Source organism: Schistocerca americana, chromosome X (genome assembly GCF_021461395.2).
Source record: "Schistocerca americana isolate TAMUIC-IGC-003095 chromosome X, iqSchAmer2.1, whole genome shotgun sequence".
Taxonomy (NCBI): domain Eukaryota; kingdom Metazoa; phylum Arthropoda; class Insecta; order Orthoptera; family Acrididae; genus Schistocerca; species Schistocerca americana.
In genome coordinates, this window is record NC_060130.1 from 244,937,741 (window position 1) to 244,951,556 (window position 13,816).

General features: G+C 37.6%; 1 protein-coding gene across 1 annotated transcript in view; it reads left to right on the forward strand.

Moving 5' to 3' along the window:
* The window catches only part of LOC124556564 (ankyrin repeat domain-containing protein 13C), a 106,687-nt gene that overhangs the window by 23,017 nt on the left and 69,854 nt on the right, over window positions 1-13,816 (forward strand). Inside the window, exon 3 of the mRNA XM_047130519.1 lies at window positions 3,278-3,382. Coding sequence (XP_046986475.1) covers window positions 3,278-3,382 — 105 coding nt within the window. The remainder of the gene's footprint in view (window positions 1-3,277; window positions 3,383-13,816) is intronic.

Genomic DNA, 13,816 nt, shown 5'->3' on the forward strand with positions numbered 1-13,816 from the left:
TAAATTACTGATAAAAACCCAAACCATCTTGCAAGAACACATTTGCTTGTGATACTCATGAGTTTCAGATGTAAAACGGTGGTGGTAGTGATGTGCACAAGTCTGTTGTGCTCTGACAGATAGCTGGAAATAAAAGATGTGTGTGCACATTTTTCATAGTAGAATCTGCAAGCAGCTACCGACCTAAGTAAGATGAAACTGAATTGACTGACACTACCAACCAGTATATGGCTGTTGTAAAGAAGATGGTTTATACCTGTCTATTATGTATTAACAAGGGTCGGTGCAACATGAAACTGTCACCATGAAGGTAAAAAAAAAGAAAACAGCCAAACATAATGCCATCCCTGTTTTGGGTTTACAGGTGGGAATTGCACCAAGGGAGACATAAGAAAAGGATGACAGTAATACGAAGTTTGAAATAGTAATCATCTGGAATGTGGTAATGAACAGCACATATGGGAAATGTGTAATATCAGTACAAAATGAATCAACAGGAGTGTGTTTGTTAGTCAGGTGAGAAACTGATGAGATACTTGCCCAGACTGCAAATAGTGCATTAGTTATCATATTAAAGTAAGAACAAGACAAAATGGATTTGTCTACTAGAGTGATTGAACATGTGAGGCAAAATTTTAATGGTGTGCTGAGACCAAATGTTGATGTTGCCCCTCAGGAGAACAGTCATTTTTAAGTTAAATTGTCTAAATTTTGTTGTAATCGCCCAGTTTTAAATGTATCAGGATTTTATAACAACATAACAATAGCTCATATAACTTAGGATTAAAGGAAATCACCGATCAAAAAGCAGTAGCATTGAGTTGTCAATAGTCATACATAAAATAAAGAAAACTTGCTATCTTTCAGAGTTGTCCTGTGACAAGCTAGAGTGAAATACACACGAACCCCCCCCCCCCCCCCCCAACACACACACACACACACACACACACACACACACACACACACACACACACACACACACCCTCTATGTGGTGCCAGCTAGACAAACAGTGACAATGCTATTTTGCAGCGGGTGGACTGGTTGTGGTTGGGGTACTGTTGGTTGAGGTGGGTGGAGAGGGAGACAGGAGGCAGCAAGAGGGACTGGAGGTGGGTGGCTAGCAGTTCAGAGGGAGGCGGCTGGTTTGCCAGCTAGAAATGTGGGAAGGAGGGCTAGCAGGTATATGAGCTTGCATGATTTTAGCAGCAGATGGTGGGAGTGGTGTTTGCTGATGGCGACCTTGGTGGTGGGTACAGGGACAGTGAGTTACGGGAGATTAAGGCCAGGGTGATTGTGGGATTGAAGGATGTATTGTAAGGATAACTCCCATCTGTGTAGTTCAGAGAAGCTGGTGGTGCAGGGAAGGATCTAGATGGCTTGGATTGTGAAGCAGCTGTTGAAATTGACCATGTTGTGATCAGCTGCAACTTTGTTCTTGACAACGGCTTGGTGGTGGCCATTCATCCTGGTGGACAGCTGATTATCAAGAACAAAGTTGACTATCCAGTGGCATAACATGCAGTGGAACACAACATGCTCAATTTATATGGCTGCTTAACAACCTGAGTCATCTCTATCTTCTCCACCACCAACAGCTTCTCTTAACTATGCAGATAGACATTATCCTTACAACACATCCTCTGGTCATGTAATCGTCTTGCCCTCAATCTCAAGTAACACTCTGTCCCTGCATTCTACACCCAACAATTTCCCCTTCATCTGAACTGTCATCCCCTCCTAATTGACATCCCCCACATGCCAGCCAATATACCTACAACCCCTTCTTCCTGTGTTCCTAGCTGGCAAATCGACTGCCTCCCTCGGAGCCACTAGCCACCCACTCCCCGTCCCTCTTCCTGCCTCCTGCCACTCTATCCCTCTACCCACCCCACTTGACACTGCCCCCACCACAACCAGCCTGCTTGCTGCAAAATAGCATTGTCACTGTTAGTCTAGCTGGCACCATATTGGTGCATAGGCAGGTGTGTGTGTGTGTGTGTGTGTGTGTGTGTGTGTCTCCCTCTAGCTTGTCAAAGCATAACTCCAAAAGCTAATAACTTTTCTTCCTTTTGTGTGCACCTGTCGAAATTCAGCACATGTGCTTTTTGGTAAGTGGACTCCTTTCATCCTAAAGCATTTACATTCTGCAAGAACTTTCCTACAACTTTTATAACCTTAGCTCAGCTATTTGATATTATCTTGCTTATACTTTTTATGTGCAGAAAAATAAAGAACAGGGCTTTAAAAAAACTATAGGAGCCCTGAGAAGTCCTTCATAAACTGATTCAGCTTATATTTTCATTTTTCTCTTGTCTCATTAACCAGAATTCACTAACAAGCATGAACAAGTACATTGCAAATGGCAGAGGGCTTTACCTTACAGTGTCTGTGCCAGACCAGTGACACACCAAATCACCTGCATTGGTGTTGTCTAAATGGATTGTGCTAAATGACAGTGTGACACCTCACTGTCCTCAGTCCATTAAACCATAATGGAATTAAAACAAAGAAAGAAATTGTAGGGACGGGCTTTGTAATTTGTCAGAATGCAATCATGAGAGGATGCAACGGGTATCCCACTTATCTTTTGTAGTTTTTTATTCTCCTTAGTTTTGTTTTTGTTTCTGTTCTTCAGTTAATCTCTAACTTATGGTTTTCTCATTTTTCATTGCCCTCTGGGACTGTCGTGTTCCAATAATTTTCGTTGTTTGTGTTTGTATTCCACCTGTTGTCCATTTGTTTGTCCTTTTTTTGCACTAAATCCATTCTCTCTGATGAGTTTTGCCACTTGCAATGTAATATATGTGTGATTTGCCTATTTTGTCATTTTTCACAGGCATTTACTAATTGCTTACACTTTTTTCTAACTTCCAGGTGAGGTATGTTTATTTTTGATTTTGATTTGTTTATTTGTGAATATAACCCATTTGGCAATTAAAGACAGTAACAACTCCTTAAATAAACGTTTTAATGCTGATTTCTTGTATGTGCATTTCATTGAAAATAGTGTTGCACTACTGGCACTTGTTAAATTATTTGTTTTTCTTTTCTCCTGTTACTTTTTGCTCATGTAGTAGTGTCTTCATCAGCGAATAATTTTACTGTGTTAACAAATCCTTCACATGGTCATTTGTTATACTGGATGAATTTGACAGTTGCATTTTTTTATCATTTTGTTCTATTATCCAGCAAATAACCAAAACCATATTTATTATGAGTCACATTTTTACTGGTAATGAATCATTTAATTTTGTGTTGCTTTTTTTTTTCTTCCAGAATGTGTTCATTTGCTTCTTGCACATGGGGCGCCAGTTAAGGTGAAAAATATTGCAGGATGGAGCCCTTTGGCTGAAGCAATTAGCTATGGTGATAGACAGACAAGTAGGTACAAGACTATAATGATAGCATTTTAAAATTCAGTAGAGTTTCATAATGATGATATAGTCTTTTTTCAGTCATAAGTAAAATTATTTTGTTTGTTTGTAAAGCTGTTAAGTTTCTAAGGTTCTATCAAAATTTTAAACTGGCTCTTAGTTTTCTTTTTAATGTCAGACTACATGTCCTGTGGTGTAATAGTTAAGGTATAACACACAGGACTCATAGACATGGTTAATAATAATAATAATAATAATAATGATAATAATAATAGTTGGTATTTCAGAATTCCTATTACAGTCTTTTAGGTGTCATAGAGGGAATTTAGTAGATAAAACTGTGATAAGGCACCCATGCCCAGAAATGTACCATTTGGATGTAAAATAAGTTTGAAAATCAGATTACTTTGAAATCTCCCATTTAACAGTATGCACAATGAGCTCTGGCGTGTGTGTTCTACAGGAGCCCATGGGAGGGCAATATTTTGAATACTCATTGTTGGATTATCTTCTCTATGACAAAGGAAGTCATGTTCAAAGTTGAGAGTGTAGTATGGCCAGTGAACCACAGTCAGCCCTCGTAGTTGCAAACTTACCAGTTTCTCTGTCATTCTAGTTGGATGGAAATGGTTGTTGTTGTCGTTGTGGTCTTCAGTCCTGAGACTGGTTTGATGCACCTCTCCATGCTACTCTATCCTGTGCAAGCTCCTTGATCTCCCAGTACCTACTGCAACCTACATCCTTCTGAATCTGCTTAGTGTATTCATCTCTTGGGCTCCCTCTACAATTTTTATCCTCCACACTGCCCTTCAATACTAAATTGGTCATCCTTTGATGCCGCAGAACATGTCCTACCAACCGATCCCTTCTTATAGTCACGTTGTGCCACAAATTTCTCTTCTCCACAATTCTATTCAGTACCTCCTCATTAGTTACGTGATCTACCCATATAATCTTCAGCATTCTTCTGTAGCAACACATTTCGAAAGCTTCTGTTCTCTTCTTATCTAAACTATTTATAGTCCACGTTTCACTTCCATACATGGCTACACTCCAAACAAATACTTTCAGAAACAACTTCCTGACACTTAAATCTATACTCGATGTTAACAAATTTCTTTTCTTCAGAAATGCTTTCCTTGCCATTGGCAGTCTACATTTTATATCTCCTCTGCTTCGACCATCATTAGTTATTTTGCTCCCCAAGTAACAAAACTCCTTTACTACTTTAAGTGTCTCATTTCCTAATCTAATTCCCTCAGCATCACCCGACTTAATTCGACCACATTGCATTATCCTCATTTTGCTTTTGTTGATGTTCATCTTATATCCTCCTTTCAAGACACTATCCATTCTGTTCAGCTGCTCTTGTAGGTCCTTTGCTGTCTCTGACAGAATTACAATGTTATCGGCGAACCTCAGAGTTTTTATTTCTTCTCCATGGATTTTAATTCCTACTTCGATTTTTTTCTTTTGTTTCCTTTACTGCTTGCTCAATATACAGATTGAATAACGTCGGGTATAGGCTACAACCCTGTCTCACTCCCTTCTCAAACACTGCTTACCTTTGATGCCCCTCAACTCTTATAATTGCTATCTGGTTTCTGTACAAATTGTAAATAGCCTTTCGCTCCCTGTATTTTACCCCTGCCACCTTCAGAATTTGAAAGAGAGTATTCCAGTCAACATTGTCAAAAGCTTTCTCTAAGTTTACAAATGCTAGAAACGTAGGTTTGCCTTTCCTTAATCTTTCTTCTAAGATAAGTTGTAGGGTCAGTATTGCCTCACGTGTTTTAATATTTCTGCGGAAACCAAACTGATCTTTCCTGAGGTCGGCTTCTACCAGTTTTTCCATTCGTCTGTAAAGAATTCGCGTTAGTATTTTGCAGCTGTGACTTATTAAACTGATAGTTCGGTAATTTTCACATCTGTCAACACCTGCTTTCTTTGGGATTGGAATTATTATATTCTTCTTGAAGTCTGAGGGTATTTCGTCTGTCTCATACATCTTGCTCACCAGTTTGTAGAGTCTTGTCAGGACTGGCTCTCCCAAGGCTGTCAGTAGTTCTAATGGAATGTTGTCTACTCCCGGGCCCTTGTTTCGACTCAGGTATTTCGGTGCTCTGTCAAACTCTTCACACAGTATCATATCACCCATCTCATCTTCATCTACATCCTCTGGTATGTGATGTCATAAGTACAACAGGTATTGACGAGGGTGCCATCTTCTCAGTTTATAGGCTTACCATAAACTGATAGATTTGAAAGTGATTCGATCTTCAATCTTATTTCACATCCAAACATTACATTTCTGGACATGGATTCCTTATGAAGACTCTATCTACTAACATCTACTAACAACGGAACCACACAGTTATCTGATTTTTTCTTTTTTTCTTTTTAGTTGTGGTACATGAAATTCAGAATTCAAATATCAGTCACCCAAAACACTTTAATGTGACTCTAAAAAATTCTTGAGAAAATCAGGTTTGAAGTTTTATGAGTGACTTTAGTGAACTAAGGGAAGAACAATTTTCGACAGGCCACATGGCTCTATCAGTAGTGCCAGGGACATAATTCATGATTCAAGTCTTGTTTTGCTCACTATTTGTTTTTTAATTTTTTCCATTCAGTTTGAATACCTATGTCATTTAAATCAAAATGCATCATACATATGATAATTTACACATATTTAGTTATAATTTTGCATGGAAATTGAGTGTGAGTCGAAGGGTATGTGAGACTAGAGTGTGTCTTTATTTGGAGAGAATTAACAATACTTGTTATCTGTGTGTGTTTACAAACTGTGTGGAACATGCATTAATATTAGTTGATGATGCTGTCAATGCTTGTCAGTACCAAGATCACATGCCATCGGCCCAATGCTTGCCCTAGTGGTATTACCTGCAGTGTGGACCATAGCTTGAACAAAAGATTTCAGTGAATTCCGTAGTAATTGGTAGCGATACAACATATCTTGCAAGGGGCAACTGTAACTGTAGTATCATTTCAGCATTTGTTCCAGTAGTAGTAGATACTGCTTTGTGATGATATGCGTGAAAATCTTCTAATAAGACAAGAAAAAGATTGTAATGTTGAATGTGGACAATCCAGTATAAGACAATGTTGTGCAGTGAAGTTTCAAGAGTAAGCATGAGAAAGCCATTTTATATTACAAGCAAAGCCTCACAGAAAATAGTCTCATTGGACCAACACCATTGGGGGTAATTCCTAAAGGAGCAATGCTACTAGCAAAAGACTTGTTCATTTGTAGATTACAAACTTTTCACCAAAAAAGTTTGTAAAAAATGGAGTTGACTATGTTCCGTGAAGAGGACAAAGAAAATGTTTCTGGTGAACCTGTGTCTGATCTTGAAGATTCTGTGAAACATTATGAGCCAGAGGACAAAAGGGCAAAATCATACAAAGACAATGTTACATAGGATTATGAAAGGAAAGTTTTCAATAGCATTCGAACTCATCTGGAAAGGCACCGAAAAGCTTGGGGGGGGATCAAGGATTGTGCAGTTGCTTGACATGTTTTTTGGAGTAACTTCCAAAATGGGAAAAACCTGTTAAGAGTGATGGAACCATTGTTGATAAATGCACAATTATCGATTCATGCAATTACCATCACTTTGAAGGAGGGCTACAGAATTACCAACAAGATATAACCTGTCAACTTGATCTGCTGTAAGCCAATTTGAAAATTTTGATTTCAAAATTTCCGATAGGTGGGTGCAGAAATTGAAACACAGGTATCATATTCACCAAAGGAAAATCATGTAGGTTTTAATGGATAGAGAAACAGCAACAGTGAATGAAATCCTGGCAGCTACAGAACATATTCGAATCCAACTGAACTTTGATCCTTACCTTATAATTAATACAGATAAAACAGTTACTGAAAACACTTTTTTAAAGGTCTTCATATGTAGTGTTTCTTAAGCTGTGCCAGTAATTGAGGTGGCCAGTAAAGGCAGTCAGACATCAACATAAAAGTAACACATTAATAAGTTTAGTTAAAATACGTAAACATAATAATATAGATATACATAACTTTGAAGTGCTGTAGGTCCTGTGTGGTGTTGAGTCATATATAGTGAGAGTAATGTTTCTGATAGAAACAAATAGTATTGAATTCTGATAGAATCTGACAAGACAGGACACTGATAGTGATGCTTAGTAGTGTCATGCTACATTGTAATTTCCTCACTGCAGTCTTCCGTACTAAGACTGATAAATTTGGAGATTCACTGTGTTTTGGGGTGAAGCTCTGAGTGCAGCTGCTTCAACAGATGTGCCAGCCAATAAGTCACAGGCAGTGAGGTCATATGAATTTAGCATACCATGGTGGCTTGTATGCGTGGTGCCCCCATCGGAGACAGTGAGTGATGGAAAGCAAGCTCATTGACAGTGCAGTGCCATCTCCCACGCAGCTGTGAGCAGCATTCTGGGAAAGGTCGACTAAGTTGCTGTTGATACTGCATTTTGTTTATTTATCTATCTTTCATTTGTTTTTCAGGGTGTCAGTACCAATCAACTTTTGTCAAGACTTTGATGACAAAATGATCAAAGGTAGTGCTTGTGATGAGGCTGAATATGAATAAAGTTATATGCACTACAAAACTGCACGGTACTGTCAAGTCAGGAACATTGCTTCTCCTGATCTTTGCATATCTGCCAGAAACAAGAAGTTCATTTGGACCTAGGGATCAAAAACTGATCGATGAGTATCTCAAAAAGTACTGAAAAATCACAGTCACGTCATCAAAATTGGGCATGTTGACACAGATCTGTATAAAGATGTTTTTTAATCAGTTCTTTAAACCAATACAGAAAAAATTAAAGTATCGCACTAATTGATTCTTGGGGTGGACAAAACAATCCCGTGTTGTATATTGAAGGAAGCATCTCCCTACTTGCAGAATGGAAGCAGTTCCAGCAAAATGCACACAATTAGTGCAGCCTTGTGACATGAAGTTTTACCGTCAAATAAAAAAACTTCATTAAGCATCTGAAAAATTATGAATATCTGGATGAACAAAGATGCTATATTAGTTACAGATAAGAATGCATAGAAATTCATTCAGTTGTTAATCACCAGTTGTCCTCTTGAATCTTTGGTGAACTCATGAGGTGTGTGTTGTTCGCTTTGAAAATTTGTAATAAAAGAGAAATATTTATGAACGTAAATGAAGATTTCTTTCCAATCGATGTATTGAAAAGATAGTGAGTGTAAAAAATGTAGCATTTGTACATTATGCTTGATGCCATGAAAATGGTTTTTTCTGTGTTTTTACAATGCTTATCACTCTGGCTTGTGTTAGACCATGTGTGTGGTATAAAGCAGTTCACACAGACCGTTTAAAGGGATTTAATTTCCAATCCAACATTTTTTTCATTTTTATTCTGAAAATTTAATTTGTATTTTTTAAAATTAAACAGTCTTTATTAACAATCATTTCTAAAAGATCATTAATAAGAATGTATGTTTCCAATGAAACCTAGAACATTTGTAGAATATGTAATTAGAAATAAGCAATTAAAATATAAAAAATGTAGCTGCTCTGCTGGATTATTACTACAATAGTATGCATTTCATACAGCATGTCTTCTTATTTCTAATTATAAGAGGAAGGCAAATGAAAATGAGACAGATGGGAAAAGGATAAGTAAACTGTTTATTATTTGAAAAGTAATCTAGAAAAGTAATCACCATAACTGTTAATACATGTATCCCACTGAGAGACAAGATGGTAAGTGCCTTCATTGGAAAATGTATGCAATTGCCTACAGAAATGTGATTGTACCCAGGCATGTACCTCTTCATCCAAAGCAAATCGGCAGCTGTGAATACCTTTCTTCAGAGCTCCAAAAATATGGAAACTGCATGGGGTGAGAGTGGGACTATATGGAGGTTTTGTGAGGGCTTCCCAGTGAAACTTGTGCAGCATTGTCGAAACAACCTTGGTAACATGGGCCTGCCCACAGATGTAGGGGTATAGAAGCATATATAACTGGGGGAAAGATAGATACTGCTGATAGAAAAATTAAAGAGCTGTTTGGAGAAAGACGGCCGGAGTGGCCGAGCGGTTGTAGGTGCTACAGTCTGGAACTGCGCAACCGCTACGGTCAAAGGTTCGAATCCTGCCTCGGGCATGGATGTGTGTGATGTCCTTAGGTTAGTTAGTTTTAAGTAGTTCCAAGTTCTAGGGGACTGATGACCTCAGAAATTAAGTCCCATAGTGCTCAGAGCCATTTAAACCATTTGTTTGGAGAAAAGAAAAATAGCTGTATGAATATCAAGAGCTCAGATGCAAAACTAGTACTGAGCAAAGAAGGGAAATCTGAAACCTGGAATTAGCATATAGAAGGGTCTGCCCACATGCTGCCAAGATTCTTTCGGCTATGCTGCAGAAGCTTCACTGGGAACCCCTAATGCATCCTCCATGCAGTTCCATCTTGTCTCACAGTGGGATGAATCTATTAACAGTTATCTAGATTACTTCGGAAATAATAAATGATTTATTTACATTCTTCAATCTTCTTGTTTCCATTTGACTGCACCTTACACATATCACACACAAAATTCCAGTTTACATTGCATGTTTTTAAAGTATGAGGCCTTGAATGTTATATTTCAATCGTGATCTACTTTTGTTTTATCATATTTGTAGATGACTGTTAAAATATTGATTTGTGTTTTGGAGATTTGGTGTATGAATTGCATCAAAGTTTTCAGTCTGTTATTTGGATCCTTTTCCAAATGCGTGTAGATTTCCATTTCCTCTTAACTGTCATGAGGCTTCCTTTTTCAACTCTATGAAGACTGGAAAGATAAATTTTTTAGGGAGCACATTGTGCTCATGTGGGAGCGATCTTGTTTTACAAGGAAAGATAAATGTTTGTCTACTGTAGAGTATTGATTTCCATGAAGCTGCCTACTAAATGTAGAGAGGTTGTTTATGCTTTATTATTATTATTTTGTTATTGACCAGGTAGGATCACATTACAACTTAAATTCCTCTTCATTCTTTATTGTTTTCTATTTTTCTAGTACTTCTTCATCTTTTCCCCATATTGTCTTTTCCTTTCTTCTGTCCATGTTGTTCCCAATTTCTTATATCTTCTGCATTGAAAGCCCTCTAAATTTAATATTTTATTGTTGAAAATATTTATGTCTGTTATTTACAATAATTTGATGTTGTTTCTTTCTAGATCTTTCCTTATTTCTGTAATCCATGCTACTGTTTACTGTTGATATCTTCTTCCAAAAATACGGAAATGTTTGTTTTGTGAGCCTGTTATCATTCATTTGGTAGAGGTGTCCAAAAAAGATTTATCTTCTTTCAGCCATTACATCTGGTATGGTTGCTATATTTTTGTAGATCTTGTTAATTCTTGGTTTCTAGCCATCTGTAGGTTGTATTGTACTTATTATTTTTCTAACTAGCCGTCTTTCAGGTACCTGTACTCTGTCCAGCATGCAGTTCATTGTCAGGTATTCACATGCATATAAACATTCTGGTTGTACCGCTGTGGTATAGTGTTTGAGTTTTATTTTTTCTAGAGATGCATTTCTTGTTGTAAATATTCTTTGTCAAACCATATGCTCTTTCCACTGTTTTTTAAACTCTTACATCTGCTGCAGATTTTTCTAGTTCATTCTGTTGTATAGTTTTTCCAAGATATTTGAATTTACTTACGTGCTCTATTTTACATATTTGTGTTTGTATGAATTTTTGGTGCCTTTTTTTATATTTGTTATTTATTTGGTTTTTTTTGGTTGAAGTTTTGAGGCCAGCTCCATTTGCTATTTCTTACAGAAGATTTATTTGAATAACTGTGTCTGTCAGATTTTCTGAAAGTATTGCAGTATTGCCTTATCATCTGCAAAAGTCAGGTAGTTTACCTTAATTCCATTTGTTTTCCTTCCTAGAACATTTGGTTTAATTTTGTGATACCATAGCTCCAAATTTCAGATCCTTACAGTTTTTTCTAGAATGCAGTTAAACAATAAAGGTGATAAACCATCCCCTTGTCTAACACCAGTTTTTATCTCAAATTGCTGAGATAATTCTCCCATAAATTTAACTTTGGATACCGTCTTTGTTAGAGTTTCATGAATTGTGTTTGATAATTGTTCTTTAACACCAAATTTTCTGATTTTTTTTTTTTATCTGTTGTCTCTCTGTCTACTGAATCAAATGTTTTTTTTATATTATTTTGTATCCACTGGGAGAAATGACACTACTCTGTAATTGTAAACATTTTGTTTGTCTTCCATTTTGTGTAGCAGGTAGCTTAATGCGATTTTCCACTCCTCTGGAATCTCTTTAGTTTTCCAAATGTCCTAAAAAGCGGTTGTATATCATTTATAAACTTTGGTTCTGATAACTTCAATAACTCCACTGCGTTAAAGTCTTCACCCTTGCTTTGCTGTTCTTAGGTGATTTGATGGATTCCTGGATTTCTTGCTTTGTTGGTGGGAGATCTTTCTTCGGAGTTTGTGATATTGCTGGAAATTCCAATTTAACTGTTGAAATTGGACTATTTAAAAGCCTGCTAAAATTTTTTGCTAGTATTTAACAATTTTTTGGTTATTTAATCCTATTTTTTCATTTTCATCATCGAAACAATACTGTCCAAGTACGTGTTGAAAGATGTGGTAAAAATGTCTAGTATAATTTTTGGTAAAATGATCTTGTATTTCCTTAAGCTGAGGGTTCCCCCCCCCCCCCCCCCCCCACACACACACACACACACACACACACACACACACACACACACACTATACATTCCACCATGTCCTCTTTTTATTCTTGGCCACTCCTAAAGCTTTCTCTTCTGCTTTCCTAATTTATACCTGGGGTTCATGCCAATCATCTTGTTTTGTTGTCTCAGTTGCTTCTCTAAATTTTTCTATGTTTTCTGTTGTGATATCAGCTGTAGTGGAGTTGCATCTGATAACTTTCTTGGTTGTATTTTTTGTTTTAGATGGGAGAAATCATATTGTAACTGTAGGGAGATGATGATGTGGATCAAATTCCCCATTTCTGATTATTTTAACATTCTTAATTTCCACTATATGCCTTTTAGATATGGCTTTGTTATCCAGCTGAAATTCTCCTAAGTTTAGGTTGGGAGATATCCAAGTTTTGGCTTTTCTCGTAAGTTTTAAAAAATGTGTTGACATCAGTTTTAAATGGAACATTTTACATGTATTGATCAGTCTTTCACAATTTTTCTTTGTTCTTGAGTGTGCTAGATATTCACCTACAATTTTCCTGAATTTCTTTTTCTTCCCAACTCATGCAAGAAGTGTTTTAACATTGTTTTTGGGTCTGTACTTAAAATTGAGAGGCTTTTAGTTTAGTTCATCTTTTCATCACTGCAAATGTCGGGACTACCCAGAACTGTTGGTCCCAATGCAGTACAACATGTAATAGTGGATTCCTCATCAGAGTTACCACCTGGGGTGATGCATCCATTGTGTGCACTTTTCATTTCGCCATTTGTAGTTGCAAATTGTAGAGAGTAGGAAAGCTAGGATCATCCTTGAATTCCCAAAATAAGACAAGCTTGGTAGCCGGGAATATTACTGATTCAGCCACCACTAAATACGGAACAGACACTGTCAGGGTACCACCGCTAACATGTGGAGTCAATGTGCCCTCTGTCCACTTTACCCTTGGACAGCAGGCTGCCTCTTTTACCAGCTGCACTGTATTGAAGTCCATCTTCAATCTCCATCTGCATCTACATCTACATCGATACTCCGCAAGCCACCTGACGGTGTGTGGCAGAGGGTACATGGAGTACCTCTATCGGTTCTCCCTTCTATTCCAGTCTCGTATTGTTCGTGGAAAGAAAGATTGTCGGTGTGCCTCTGTGTGGGCTCTTATCTCTCTGATTTTATCCTCATGGTCTCTTCGTGAGATATACGTAGGAGGGAGCAAGATACTGCTTGACTCCTCGGTGAAGGTATGTTCTCAAAACTTCAACAAAAGCCTGTACCGAGCTACTGAGCATCTCTCTTGCAGAGTCTTCCACTGGAGTTTATCTATCATCTCTGTAACGCTTTCGCAATTACTAAATGATCCTGTTAGGATTTTTCCAGTGAATCTCTGCTTTATCGACGATTAATGATCCTGTAACAAAGCACACTGCTCTCCGTTGGATCTTCTCTATCTCTTCTATCAACCCTATCTGGTAGGGATCCCACACCGGTGAGCAGTATCCAAGCAGTGGGCGAACAAGTGTACTGTAACCTACTTCCTTTGTTTTCGGACTGCATTTCCCTAGGATTCTTCCAGTGAATTTCAGTCTGGCATCTGCTTTACCGACGATTAATTTTATATGGTCATTCCATTTTAAATCACTCGTAATGCCGACTCCCAGATAATTTATGGAATTAATTGCTTTCCGTTGCTGACCT